General features: G+C 53.3%; 4 protein-coding genes across 4 annotated transcripts; 1 reads left to right on the top strand and 3 right to left on the bottom strand.

Moving 5' to 3' along the window:
• Positions 1–3,654: 3,654 nt before the first annotated feature.
• Positions 3,655–4,103, bottom strand: BDZ83DRAFT_613400 (uncharacterized protein). The gene is made up of 2 exons (XM_060507758.1): positions 3,785–4,103; positions 3,655–3,732 (listed from the first exon to the last, which is right to left on the bottom strand). The coding sequence occupies exon 1, from the start codon at positions 4,065–4,067 to the stop codon at positions 3,831–3,833; it is 237 nt and encodes a 78-aa protein (XP_060367431.1). The 5' UTR covers positions 4,068–4,103; the 3' UTR covers positions 3,655–3,732; positions 3,785–3,830.
• A 4,124-nt stretch (positions 4,104–8,227) lies between these two features.
• BDZ83DRAFT_572712 (uncharacterized protein) lies at positions 8,228–11,479 on the top strand (the record flags this gene model as incomplete). The annotated part of the gene is made up of 2 exons (XM_060504541.1): positions 8,228–11,156; positions 11,205–11,479. The coding sequence occupies 2 exons, from the start codon at positions 8,228–8,230 to the stop codon at positions 11,477–11,479; spliced, it is 3,204 nt and encodes a 1,067-aa protein (XP_060367430.1).
• Positions 11,480–11,559: 80 nt separating this feature from the next.
• On the bottom strand, positions 11,560–12,847 carry BDZ83DRAFT_213849 (uncharacterized protein). The gene has a single exon (XM_060501727.1). It carries the CDS (start codon positions 12,608–12,610, stop codon positions 11,903–11,905), a length of 708 nt encoding a protein of 235 aa, XP_060367429.1. The 5' UTR covers positions 12,611–12,847; the 3' UTR covers positions 11,560–11,902.
• A 483-nt stretch (positions 12,848–13,330) lies between these two features.
• BDZ83DRAFT_613390 (uncharacterized protein) lies at positions 13,331–14,233 on the bottom strand. Its single transcript, XM_060507757.1, has one exon. The coding sequence runs from the start codon at positions 13,978–13,980 to the stop codon at positions 13,567–13,569; it is 414 nt and encodes a 137-aa protein (XP_060367428.1). The 5' UTR covers positions 13,981–14,233; the 3' UTR covers positions 13,331–13,566.
• Positions 14,234–14,567: the final 334 nt, after the last annotated feature.

Raw genomic sequence — 14,567 nt, 5'->3', positions numbered from 1 at the left:
GACCCGGTGAGTTGAGAAAAGGCTCGGAACGGTCGGCGGATGGTCTTATTTCATATTCGGCGTCGCAAAAGAGAACCGCAGGCACACAGAGAAACAGATTAAAAGACAAACCAAGTCTCTAGGAAGATGGATAAGACATGAAGCGCGAGTAATCGGGGAGGAGTTATGGTCTTGAAGGCTTTCGGCTCTCTTAGAGGGGGGGGTCAGGATGGAGGGGTGGCCAGGGTCCAGGGATTTTTGGTGGAGATCTGCTATCTGAACGGGTGTGAGCCGGCTATCGATAATGGAGGTCAGCCGGTGCAGGTAGCGGGGTGTGGAGCCTCAGAGGGCTGGAGAAAGGGGACCTTACGGGTTGGGGCGGAGCACATGGCACACTGAAGACTCAAGATATCATGGCCTCTGATTCCTGTGTGGTAGGTCACACGAGCAGGATGTGTCTGGGACACAAGCAAGGCTGCGAAGAGCGAGAGAGAGGATGGTGAGAGGGTGGCAGTGGAAGAAGAAGAGAAGAGGTCGGCGGATGGAGGGGCTAAAAGAGAAAGAGCAAAAAAAAAAGTTGTCGAGTCGAGCGGAAACAAAACCACTCACACTTGGAACAACCGACACAATACTGTGGTAGACCGCACCGAAGGCCGGGTAAGGGAAGTAAGTAGAAGCTTAAAACGCGCTCTGGACGGAAGCACAAAACGGCCCTCACACCCCCCATCCCATCCCACCATCCATCCCCTTTGTGTCGGCGAAACAAGGACCCTCCTTATCCATGGGCACCAATGGGTCCTGGGTTCGCCATACAAAACGCCCATCACCCACACCAACGGGTCAGTCTGACGGTCGACAATGTCAATAAATGCCTCCAGGGCCCTGGCGATATTGTCGTGCCTGTGTCTCTCTACCTTGCCTTGTACATTCAGCAAGTTAGGAAGCAGTTAAGGCTGTTCGGGATTTCGGATGCTTGTAGACAAGACTTGGGAAACAAAGTCCCGCCGAAACGGATGGAGCTGGCTGGGATATTCTCACCTGCCTTTCTAGCCGGATCCAATAGCTCTGTATAGCTGGGGGAAAGGCATGGCGGCGGGAAAGAGTCTGGAAGCAGAAGCCACCGCCAGTACAAGCAAAGAGGCACAGTGAGGGCCAGACCAGAGGAGGCAAAAAAAAGAGGCAAGACATGGGATCTCAGAGAATAGAAGTCGACAGTAGCGGCCGAAACGCAAGAAAGATACCTCTGCCGTGAGGTATCCACATGGTGCATCGTGCGGGGCCCGTGGTCCGGCGCAAAGAGCGGGCAGGTGGGGGAAGGGCGAGGGGGGAAAGAGGAGGGGTCCGCCCGGAGTGCAGACAGGCAAGACAGGAAAGCCCTCTCCTTCCTTCCATCAATGCTTCCCTCTCCAATCGTTGCGGCTGCTGGTGAATAAAAATGGATCACAGAAGATCCAGGCTCCACTTCTTACAGCCATTCAGACCGCTGCTGACTGACACCGCACTTGCCCCCCCAAGACCCCCAAAGAGACGGGAGCGAGAGCATGACATGAGCACTTGCCCAAGTCACCTTCTTCCTTTTCGTGGCACCATCACTATCCCTTATCCCGCCATTTCTTCAGTCAAATGACGTGCAATCCGACGAGACAGATTCCTAGAAGCAATCTATCTGCCTTATCGACATTGTCAGGTCATGGTACGTCAGGTTGAACACGGCTCGTCGACCATTCCTCAACCACGCTCCGAAGAAGACATTCCATGTCCTGCTGCATTCAGCAACTTATCGCAGGGTCCTCCTCCGCCTCTTGAGGTCTGCAATAAGCAGGGACCTGAACACCAGACCTGCAGGACGAATCCTGAGCGGTACCCAACAGTCCCTAGCTCGCTAGCGTGTTGGCTGGACCCTTGAACTCTTGAACGCACTTGGTGTGGTGTATCCAAACCGACTAGCAAGTTGCAGCACGGCACCGCCGTTTCTATCATCGCTTATTGGAGGAACTTGCCTCTCACTTCTCCAACCGCCATCGTCCTCGCCGGGGCGTTCAAGGCGCCTTTCCGCTCACTGTCTGCACGGCCGCGGCGCCGTCTCTCGAGCCTGTCAGAGCATTTCTCACTGTCTGTCCTGGGACCACATGCGTTGCGGATACCTTTGTCTCTTCTCCATCTGAAGTCGTCGTTGTTGGGAACAAGTTGCCGATTGTCCGACTCGGGGAAACACTCACACTCGAAACTGGCGGGAACGAACTGACTCGCCAACATACAAGGCCGATCAAGGTACGGATATGCCAAGCTCAGAATTGGCAAGACGTTTGGTTTCTGATCGATATCGGTCAAGGAGCATGTCGTTGAGTACGAGGCAAGCTCCTGTGTCGGTTGCTGCTCTGTGATGCCTTTCCTCGCGCCGACGCTGACATGCGGCATGTCTTTGGTGTCCCAGCCTCCCCACAGACGGCATTCGACCCGACGTTTGCTTGTCGGAGGAGAATGCAATTTTGGCGGCCGAAACCCACCTTTTTCTTTTTCTCTCTCTTTGCCATGGCCGCATCCGAACAACCCTGAACGGGGAACATTCTCTGGAACCCAAACTCGAAGGTTTTGGCGGGGCTAACACTCCCGCTCCACGTTTACGAGAGACACGGTGACAATCGAATCCGTCTTCAGAATCCTTTCTTTCTGAAGATCCTCGCCACAGCTCTTTCGTGGACTCCAGCCTCCAGGAGAGCTGTGGGGCTGCTTGGGCTGCAAGCGCTGCGAATCTTCCGCCGTGATCGGTCCGGATTCTGACCCGTCAGTAGGACCAGCATTGTTCGTCTGAAGCTTGGCCGAAGCTGACATCGCCGTACTTTGTTTGAAAGGCGCATGTTCTTCCTTGCGGCCGGTCGATTTTGCAGTCTTGGCAGGGTCGCGACTTTTTTTTTTTAGCAGATCTGCATCCAGATCCGTCATGGCAATCTGACACTACGATCCTTAACACGTTCACGAGTTTTCCACGCCCTGGCCCCGTTTTGTCAATGTAGCGACTCTAGCACCACTAGACACACATTCCCTTGGTCGCCTGATACTGTTCAACCCGAAATCGGGATTCTGCGTACCGTCATGACATATCATGCGACCCGGGTACGAGATAAGAACGTAGCAAGCCGTGAGCCACGCGACACCTCGCCACGGACTCTGGCTATCTACACCAAGATCATAAAGCATGCTCTACCGCAGAGAGAATGCTCTCCTCATGCTGGGCTCTTGTCTTGGTATCCTCCCCAAGATACGACTCTACCGCTCATTGACTCATTGCCCAGTGGCCTCTATTGTGTAGTCTGGTGACCCGGCTGTCTCAAGCCTAATCTGTACAAGAGCTACACTTTGTGACAGATCGACAGTGTACAAGCTACGCAATTCGCGCATTTGTCGAAATAGTAGAAGAATACTTCGTTATCTTGGATGCGACAGAGAAAAGTCGCATATGTTCGCTCATGCCCGGATAGCGAGTGCCACAGCTTTGATGCAGAACCCGAGCCATAGATCGGTTGTGCACTTACTTTCTCAGCTTACCTTACCTCGGGACGAAGGGAATGTTTTACTACTAGCTGCTGTGGTCAATATAAACCACGTGCTGCTTATGTACCTTAGGTACGATTGCTGATAGCTTCCGATAAGATAACAGGCACGCTTGTGTTTCGGCCCGACCATCAGAGTTACCAGAGCCTAGGTACGGACGACGGGGTAGAGAAGCTCATGGTTACCAAGTACTATGTTCCGGTAACTTGGTTACAACGGGAAACGACCTCGAACCCTGCTAATATCTTGGCAGATAATGCCAGCTGGCTCACTTGATTTCCGACTCTCCCGCGGCGTCGTCAACGTTGTGTAAACTTGTTGGTGGTAGATGCGAGACCGAGAAGAAGACAAAAGAAAGTCGCTGTGCTGTCACAGCAAACTTGACGGGATTGAAGTTCTTCGTTTTTAGCTAACGAAAACGCCAAATGCGGGGTTGCCGGCAAGCCTGGAAAGCGACCATGTCGCCGGAATTTTCGTCGTTGCTCGCCTATAGTGCCAATCATGATTAAGTGAAACGATAGCCTGCCTGAAGTCATGAGAGGCACCACGAGTTGCCGTCACGATTCCAGCAATACTACTTTTGCAACTGACATCATCCAACCATTCACGATTATGGCCGCTGTTGTATCTTGAGCCGACTTTCCGCAAAGACGGAAGTACGGCTCAAGCATACACCCAAAGGTAAAGAGGTGAAGGGCACTGATGAGGCGCAGCTTATTTATTGACTCTAGGATCCTCATGATCCGCATGGCCGCCAATGCTTTCCTTACCGGTTTTGCTTAGAGGTGGGTAAGCAAGATCTGACAACTTCAGGCAGGACCGTCAACAGTCTAGTCGCTTCGAGGATCTGTAACGGCCTTGGCGTTCCGGCCATTTTCAATTCGAACCGATGGTGTTGATGAAGAGGCCCTTAGATAGCTTTATTGGAGAACGCGCCGCCCTATGCTTGATATGTAAAGCAAGGCAGACGACAACTTGGGTCTGGGCAATTGACGGGTTGCGTTGTCACTTATGCGTCGCCTTGGAAAAGATATCCACAGGGATCTGCCCCGTTGTTTTCGTGGTTGGTGGGCGGACGACGGAATGTTTGTTTTCTTCGTCTAGCAGCTATTAGCTGGCTTATCGATCCCTTGCCCGTCCGTCCTCGCGTCTTGATTCTAGCGGTTGGGCAGGAGAAGAGCGTCGATAGCGTTTGTTTCGGATGGCGAGTAGAGTAAGTCGTATGTGTAGGGTCTACGGATAAGAGGCATTGCCCAATGAGTATCAAGCATGTTTGGGAAGCGTTGGGCGGCGGGCCAATCTGGGCGATGATGGCTTGACAGCGGCTTCGGTCAGGCATTTTGTCACGGGCCTTGGCTGCGGCGATGTGACGTATCCCGGGGATATGCTGTTCCTTTCTTCGCTGGTGTTCTCCCCGGGAGATTGGGGCCGCTCAATATCGGCGTGGTGGGTCCACCGCCAGTCCAGCTGAAGAGCTTTGCTGCTTCACGTGCATGTTCCCGCCAGGTCTGCTTCAGGTGAGGTGGTGGATAAAATGAGTGAGTGAGTGAATGTGTGATGAGAGTGAGCTTCAGCATGAAGTGAGGAGTGAGCTACAGCTTGATGAATGCGAGTGGCATGGGCTTCAGGTGTGCCCCCTCACTTTGCAGCCATCTTTCGCAGGGCCACTGCCGCATGTTAAGCCCCCCAATCAGTGATGCGTTTGCTTTTCGACGCTGTAAGTCAAGCTTGCAACTCATGTTGTGCGCCCACCAAAGCTGCAAATGACTGCGCAAGGTTCGGAATTTGAGGGTCAGGTTTTTTTTTTACATAGAGAGGAGACGAAAGTCTCATGAGGCTACTTGACACACAAGATGTGCGGTGCAGTGTAAGATAAGGTGAGATAGAGAGAAATACGCAGATTTGGCTGCAAAAAGTTGTGTACTCCGTACGCAGGTGCATCTCAAAATTTTCGATGACTGGAGGCAGAAAGTGGACTTGTGTTTTTTCCCTCCCCCGCCCTCTCTTCCTATCCCTCAGTCTCTATGGTTTTCCACCCCTCGTCCCCTTTCCCTCAACTTATTTCCCTTTTACTTGTTCATCAAACACACTCATCCTAAAGCAAATCATCTCAAATTGACAACGAGTGAGCTTGTGCTGCCCTCTGTCAGTCGTCCTTTCCCTCGCCTTCATCGCCCGCCAGCTCCGCCGCCCACGCCGCTCCTTCGTCCGTGACGTGCCACCACCCACTGTTACCTCCAAGGCCCTCCGGCATCATTGGATTCGCTTGACGAGTGGGAATTTTCCAAGCATTCGAAGGACCGCCCCTCACTTTCCGGACAAGCATCTGCCGCAACAGTGTGGACTTCTGACTGAATCGCCCAGGACCGTGGACAGCCACAGAAACCCCCCAGGGCTTTCTGTCACTTTTCGAGCCTGTTGTCTTAGGTCATCTTGGATGATTACGGCAGACGATTCTTTCACGAGGCCAGCCGCACGTGGGTGTTAAAGCCAGTCACTCGCCTTGCCTTGCCTTGCCTTGCCTTGCCTTACCTTGGAGACGGAGGACCACTCGCTTCTCTACGCCCCTCCCGCCCGTCCTCCTCTGCCTGACTCTCTGTCTTGTTGCGCTTGCCAACGGCACAGAATCAGAGTGGGATTTCGAGTGATTCAGGGAAGAGCCAAGAGACGCATAGAGAAAGGGTAAAACAGATTGGCCCCAAGGCAGCCCAGCAGCACCTAGCATTCACTCTGCACTCTATCCGTACTACCTACAGCACTCCAGAGTCCAGAGTCGGGTGTCCAGCAACCACCAAGCAGGGACATCCGGTTGCGGCATTGACACCGGCACTGACACTGGCATTAGCATTCTGGCATTGGCGCGCTGGCACTGAGGTGGCACTAGCACGGGACGGCGAGACGACTCACGTTCCCTTTCCTGGCCGTTCGGTGAGTTGAATTGGACCGGACTGGACCACCGCCAGAGCAGGTCCGCATCTTTGCTTCCTGCTCCTGCTCCTGCTGCTCCGTCTGTCTACTACTGCCGGATTTGTTGCTACTTGCTTGCAATTTGCTTGCTCTACGGATACCTTCCCGTACCGTACCGCACACCTGACTGGTGCCACAACTGCTTTGCTGCTTGCTACACGGACCAGCTTCTTCAGCTTCACTCCTCACCTACAATCTCTCTCTATCTCTCCCCGACCGCTTGTTGCTGGATCATTCCATCAATCCTTCCTGAAAAGCCTCCCTCCGTCGTTCGCCTTGCTCAATTCTGGTCGGACCACCAGCACTGCAGCACCAGCGCCAACGCCAGCACCACCAGCAACCAGAGCAGAAAAACAAAACGTTCCTTACCGCACACCCACCCGTCGAAATCTCCCACACTCTTATCCTTGTGGCAAACCTTGCCCACCGAACCTGATCGATCTACCTAACTTACCTCACCACTGATTGACTCCCTGCCTTACCTTACCTGCCCGAGGTATCTTCTGGGCAGCAGTTCCATCCGCACCTCATTTACCTCCCACCTTAGCCGGAACAGCCACTGTCGTACAGCAGCACCATACCTTACCTACCTTGCCTTTCGGCCAGCAATACACCTACCTACCGCCGGTACTGCCATTCGCTCTCTCCCACCACCACGTCCAAGAGCAGACGAGACCGCACCCCGATACCTCCCAGAACGAATCTCGCTCCTCGACCCCGCCGAATCCGAGCCTGCATCGTCGAATCCGCCTCCTGCCCGCATTTACTTAACCCTGACATTTGTCCGAGTCGACTGCCTATCTTTCTTCAACTATGCTACAGACGCATGGGGGACCTCACAACAATGGTACGTTCTTCGGCCACCCAATACAGAGCCCGCCTCTCGCCTCTCTCGCCTTCCACCCACGAGATGTTCCTCCCTCTCTAACCCAGACCTTTCCATGGTTCGCAGGCACCGATTCACATCACGAAGAACCTCGCGGAAGGAGCAGAACCCCGACAACACAGCTGCAGCTCCCCAAGAACCGAAGCACCGGAAACCTCGCCGTTATAACCGACGACAACAACACTGGTCGCGGCCGAATGCGGTTTTCGTTCGATGCTGGATCTGTCGCAGAGGGCAGCGATCATGTGCCACCAAGGTTGGTTCTTTGCCCAGAATTATACCGTGATATTCCTTGAATGGCAAAGCTATTGAGCCGAGTGCGAGCTCACAGAAGAGTTGGGCATTGGAGGTTGCCAAGGCAAGCGTCTCGGCAACGAAATAGAGGGACCTCTCATGTTTGGGATGCGCCTGGCCCGCGTGGGCGCATCACGGCATTGCCCATACCAAATGCCATTTCCAAGTGGGAGTCAAGTGGGAAACCAACTGAGATGTGGTATTTCGGCAAAGGAGGCAGCAACAATTCGAGTGTGGTTTTGCTTGGCGACAAGCTCGAAGGATGTCACTCACGAGTGCGGCTGCACCACTTAAGATGTCACCAGGTGGCAACTGGGCCATCACATGGCAATCCATAGTCATTTGAGGCATCATCGTGCTGACAGGTCTTTTTCCAGTCATAGATCCTCCATTGTAACAGACCATGACCATGGCCTCGGTCTATCCGGATTGCGACGAATCCGACAACAACCGTCTTCGCGAGCTCCCTCCGCAGCCCCTTCCAGAAGCTCCTCCATCGGTCTATCGAGGTCAACATCTATGACAACACTACTCGCAAACCCTCCCGGCATGCCGTTTAGCTCCCATCCATCGTCGCCTAACTTCTCCGAAGACCTCTCCCGCTTCCCCTCCGAGTCATTACATTCCTTCTCTTTTGCCCACCAGTCCGAGGAGTATATACACAACCGGCAAAATGTCCTCAAGCGATCCATAGAATTCATGAAAGACCGGATGGGATGGTCCGTTTCACCCTCCAACGTTGCGCTTGCGAGCGCCCAGGCAAGGGCCTCTGGGGACGTCGAGACCCAGAACATGCTGGATTTGTTGGCTAGGGCACAACTTGTCGGAGCGGGCAACCTTCCATCCATGGATCAGTCCATCCTCGGTCCTTTGACAGGGCCTCCGCAAGTTTCGGGGGAGAATCTCTTTGAGGCGAACTTCATTCCTCGAACATCAAGCCCTGAACCCTTCCAGTCTCCCAGCCAATCTCCCACTACGACCCAATTTGCAACATTTCCCCCGAACGACCGACCGTCAATAAAGCAGCAAGATGAAAATCCGAAAGTCTCCACGGGCGACAGTGAATCGGAAAACTCGAGCAGGACGCCGACGAACGAGAGTGGAACAACTGCAAAGACATCCCCGCCGCCGTCCCGACGACTGAGCCTGAAGCGAACGCTCACAGATACACTCCCGGTCTCGGTCCATCAGCAGCTTATCGACACAATGGCACAGCCCTATCTGGCAGCTCAAGAGATGCTAGCTTCACCAACAACCGCGAACATGCCAAGTGCACTAGGACCGGCCGTGCATGGACACTCGACACGGTGGGTTCCAGCAGCGCAGGCCATTTTCACAACAGAGTCAAAACCGCCATGGACGATTATCGCGGCCAACGACCTTGCTTGCTTGGTTTTCGGAGTTACAAAGGCAGAAGTGCGGCGGATGGGTATTCTAGAGGTCGTTCAAGAGGAGCGGAGAGATTGGTTGGAGAAGAAACTACTGCAAATGGACCCTGAAGACACGATCAAAGAGGCGGAAGATATTCCGAAAACAGTTACGCCTGCACCAACGGTATCTGCTGCTTCGACGACGTCAACGTCACTTCTGGGCGGACGAGGTGGGATTACGGCACAGCTCTTGAGCAAACCGAACTCCAGGTCACAGCCCCCGAAAGTGGTCACTCGCAAGGCTCAAACCGTCCACAGCGGAGACCCCAGTCCGCCCAAACTCAGGGGAAGCTCACGTCACCAAAGCAGTCGCTCGAGAGGCGTCCTTCTGTGCGGTGACGTGGTTCCAATCCAGAAACGAAACGGTGCGACAGGCTCCGCAAGCTTGTGGGTAAAAGAGAAGCGGGTTGGTCTCATTTGGGTCCTTGAGGAAATTCACGAAGACGTGGCCCAGATTGAGCTCGACGACGACGGCATTGTCCAGAAAATTTCAGGAGCCACAGCGCCGATTTGGGGCTTTGAGTCACTGAGACCTGGCGTGGATATCGGCAAGCTGATCCCACGCATTCCTCGGCAAGGCATCGACCCTCGCACTGGCGAAGTAGACTTTGCGCAGATTGCGAGGCGTAAGTTTTTCACATGCCCAAACCCAAGCAAAGTCAACATTCCCTGCAGTGTCGAGCAAGTACGGGGCAAGACAGAGCTACGCGTCTCGAGCTTCCCGCACATTGCAGGGATCATCGTCGTGGACCCAGAGACTCTGAAGATTCAAAGCTCAAATTCGGTCTTCTGCGGTGCTCTGTTTGGCTACGAAAAGCCCGACGGCATGGCCATTGACTCATTGGTACCCGACTTTGAAAAGATACTCCATATTCTGACAGAAGAGGATGGTGTTCAACTGCAGGATGGCATTGTGGTGCCAGAGCACAGCTTCCGCCGGGCGTCGGCGATTCTTGGTCTTCGAGAGAATCGCCCCGATGCGGCTGCGAGTTTCTTGCGGCCGGACGGGGTACCCGGAAAGCACAGGGATGGGTCAGAGCTCAAGGTTGACGTGCAGATGCGGGTGGTCAGAAGCGCAAAACAATCCACCGTAATCCAAGAGACTGTCATCGAGGACGAGGACGAAGACAAGGACGGGGACAACCAGGACGACTCTTTCTCTGTCACTCACTCAGAAATGGTCTTCGCTCTCTGGATTACTTACTCCAGGCACATGCACGCCGCCCGGTCGACGCTCGGTGTGACGTCGGCGTCCGCCTCTGGAACGACAACTCCCTTGCATCAGCCATCTCCTGGGCAGACACCGGCGCACACCCCACTGGAGATTAGCTCGGATTCCGACGAGCCAAAACCTCGAGAGTCTTCGTCGTCGGCGGCATCTGCCATCACCAAACAACTCAAGGAAGTCGCGATGACGGCCGCCGCAAAGTTGACCGGCTCACAACGTCCCACGGACAAGAAGCAGGAAAAACCATCCGTGCCAAAGGTTATTGAGCCAGCGCAGCAGAAAAAGTCGATCGATGATTTCCAGATCCTCGAAGACATGGGTCAGGGCGCTTACGGCCAGGTCAAATTGGCCAAGGACAAGAAGACGCAAAAGAAGGTGGTTCTCAAGTACGTGACCAAGCGACGTATCCTTGTAGACACGTGGACGAGAGATCGCAAGCTCGGCACAGTGCCTCTGGAGATTCACGTTCTTGACTACCTGCGCCGGCCCGATCTGCAACATCCTAATATTGTCGAAATGGAATCCTTCTTCGAGGACGAGGTCAATTACTACATCGAGATGGTGCCTCATGGATTACCGGGCATGGATCTATTCGACTATATTGAGCTCCGCAGCAACATGGAGGAGGCTGAGTGCCGTAGTATTTTCGTCCAGGTTGCCAAGGCTATTGGCCATCTGCACACCAAGGCACTGGTGGTCCATAGAGACATCAAGGACGAGAATGTGGTCTTGGACGGCGAGGGCAACATCAAGTTGATTGACTTTGGAAGTGCAGCGTATATCAAGAACGGCCCCTTTGACGTATTTGTGGGCACTATTGGTAGGTCTTAAAGCTTCCACTATATCGTGATTGAAACTGACCGGTTAGATTACGCTGCTCCCGAGGTACTCGCTGGCAAGCCATACGGTGGCAAGGAGCAAGATGTTTGGGCGCTCGGAATCTTGCTCTACACGATAATCTATAAGGAGAACCCGTTCTACAGCATTGACGAGATCATGGACCGAGACCTTCGAGTCCCGTGGACGATGAGCGACGAGAGCATTGACCTGGTGCGGTGCATGCTCAACCGGGACGTGGCTGCCAGATATGACATCAACCAGGTTCTCGCGCACCCTTGGTGTCAGGAGGTCGACGAGGAGTGAAGGACGCAAACGAATTGACGATAGGGGGGGAAGAGATATGAAGGTCGGGTGGAAAGGGGCTGGCCGTACGGTACGGCCATGGAGCAGAATTTGGTCAAGATACCCTAAAGAGCAATCTTGAACAGCACGGCTTTTCGTTCTGAGGCGGAGCCGAATGTGCTTAGAGAGAGAGCCATCTGATGCAACAAGACGAATTTTTCTTTCTAGCTTTTTTTGGTTGTTGTTTTTCTTGATCCGGGTCCATGTGACGACTCTTGAGGGGGAAAAGTCAAAACAAGGACCACCGACCCCACCCTCGGTCATGGGTCTACATGGAGCTCCGGTGTGGTCTGGGGGCAAATTTCAGCGCAAAGCACAGAGAGCTTATAGAAAGATACTACCTTTGGCTTGGGGGCCTGGACTGGGGAAACGGAGAGAACGGCGTTATGTATAGGGAATACAAAGTATGCTTTTTCGTTCGTAATACCTTGAGAATGTCGGTGTGTTTGGGAGAGCGGATGATGTGTGCCTATCAGTCAGGCTTATGACTTTGACTTTGGTTCGTGTGTCGATTGCCTTAGGATGTGGATGAAGCTTGGAGGAGGCGTGGTGGTGGTAGCTGTGTGACTTGATGCCGGTATGCGTGTAATCCCCAGAAGGCTTGTGAGGGCTACCGGGTGTATCTGAATCCTTTCTCGTGGGGCCCAGGCACAACTTCACGTGTTGTATATATATCCTCCCGGTTCTTGAGACGTGTTCTGGCGGTTCAAGCGGGAATGTGGAGCTTCGCTTTGTGTATACCTGGATGAGTGAGGCCTCGGTGTGCTGCCCGTTCGGCTTGAATGCCGCTGTGAGGGGGATAGGCAGACATTGTGATGGTGATGGTGTGGTGATGGGAGATATAAAAGCGAAGAACTTGGTGCCGAAAAAAGAGAGGACCGTTTTTCGGTGATAGAGAATGTAAAGAGAAGAGACGACACCAGAGCGAAAACGATCTGAACAAAACCCGGGCGACGATCCATTGAGGCCAGCGGGATTTGAGCGATAGTAGCCTCCGTGAACGAGGTGTGAGGTGAGGTTCAGGGATTTACTTTTCAGGGTTCTCGTTGAGGGTCGAGACCTGTCCGTAGTGTATTCGCCTTTGAATATCATCTGACCAGCGAAGAGAAGGGAAGATGGGAGGTTGAGGTTGAGGTAGAGGTAGACTTTGAAGGGAATTCGGTTTCGGTAAATGGAATCTAGGCACTATCTGCAATGACGATTGGCAAAGGACCAGGGAATTGTTGGGATGGGCAGCAGGAACTTTGCCCGCGCTTGTTGTCATTCGTTTGTCGGTGAACTTCTGGGTCCGAGTGAGGCCTAGGCTTCGAGCTTATATAGCGATCCGTCTCTGGGCTGCTATTTGGATTCTGATTATTTTCCCCGCTCAGCAGTAGATAAAGGTCCGTAGTCAGCATATGAAACGCTGAGATCTTAAGATACCTCAGTCACGAGAGCAACTCTGGTGAGAAATTGAGCATTCGAAGCCAGCCAAATCTTATCAGGATGAGTTGACCCATGTGGCTTGGTTGGTACTTACTCATCTTGCGAGCACTTCGGAGATCGGCCTGATGCGAAAACGAGATGCAAGGGGGTGTAAAAGCTTGGTTTCGACCCCAATTTCTTTCTGAGGCTCGTTCTCTTCTGAGAGATGACAAGATGGTGCTTGGGATGGTGGTCTGGCCAGATGGAGATTTCTGGATCTCGTGCTCTGAGAACCTGGTCGTGCTTGCGTCGTGTGAGAGTCATAGTGAACCGCTGTCCGGAATAGGTAGCTCGTAGAGTTATACTTTTAAGATCTTCATTCATCTGTAGCGGTTTCCAGACGTTGGACTTGGACACGGACGGATTGTGACTTTTCCATGGCTGAGAATCAAGCTCAGATCGTGGTTAGATCGTACCTCACAGCTAATAGAAGCTGACGGAAGTCTCGTGAAGCATCGTTGGTAATGAGATCAAATGTGGATGAATAGGAGCAGGATCCCGTAAGGTTTTCAAGTATATTGTGGTATAACATCGGTCTTGAGACCCTCAAATCTTTCTGCTTTTCATCCCTAGAAAGAAGGCTTCTAACCACCGTAGTAGCCACCACCAATAGGTCTTCCAATATATCCACCTCCAACTCTACCGCCAGTACGTCCACAAGCTCGCCTACCGAACCCGCCAGGCTCCATGTCTCTCGTTTCAAACTTGGCCTCGTCGACTTCGAAAGGGAACCTAGCGTTCTGTCTCTCGATCGGGTCTGCGCTGTCGTACAGGTCCGTCTTGAGAGGATCGACGGCACTGCCGACGGGGATGGAGTCCTCTTCGCTGAAGAACATGAAGAAGGTGTCTGCGGGCTTGGTGCCGTCGCAATTGGCGTCCGCCACCACGACGTTGTTTTGGTCGGCGCAGTAGGTTTTGGCGCCCTCGGCGACGCGGGCGACGAGGATGGCGGCGGCCAGGGATTTCAGGCCCGGCAGGGCGACGTGTTGCCGCTTCATTGCGAAAAGAATGTAGTTGATGTTTTGTCTCTCTTTGAGATGTAATGAATGTGAGAGAGTTGGGCTTTCTTTAAGGAGAGTCGCGAGCTGGAGAGAAGTCTTGCGGGCTCAGCTGTGGAAGGGAGACATCGGGGTTATAGATGTGGATGCTGAGCGATTCAGCCTGTCACTTATAATGCTGATCCTCACTTGTAGAAGATACGAGCCGCTCGCAACTCGAGAGTTGAAGTTCATAATACAATAAGCTTCAGTAAAAGTGGCAACCAAGTTTCCAAACTAGTCCCAGGGCTGTAATGCTCGCTTCATCATGGGAGCCTATACTTGGACTCATCAATTAGACACACCGGGGGAAATTGACTACGGAGCCTCCGAGTGCGGTTTCGTCGGCCTTTACTGACTACTCTCGACTTCCGTCGGGCCTTTCGGGAGCCGGTGGGTTAATTGTTGAGGCTGACAAGTGACCTCGTGATTAGCGTGGTAAGTTTGACGATTTCCCATGTATTCGTGCGAACAAGCCAACCGGTACGCTGTTCTCTAATGACGTTGGGCAGTGGAAACATGAGCACAGTCTTCTCGAACTTTGGGTT

The sequence above is a fragment of the Colletotrichum acutatum genome (assembly GCF_030867785.1).
Source record: "Colletotrichum acutatum strain CBS 112980 chromosome Unknown BDZ83scaffold_25, whole genome shotgun sequence".
In the NCBI taxonomy this organism is placed as follows: domain Eukaryota; kingdom Fungi; phylum Ascomycota; class Sordariomycetes; order Glomerellales; family Glomerellaceae; genus Colletotrichum; species Colletotrichum acutatum.
Note: the sequence above shows the minus strand (reverse complement) of the source record. Positions and strands in the feature narration are given on the sequence as shown.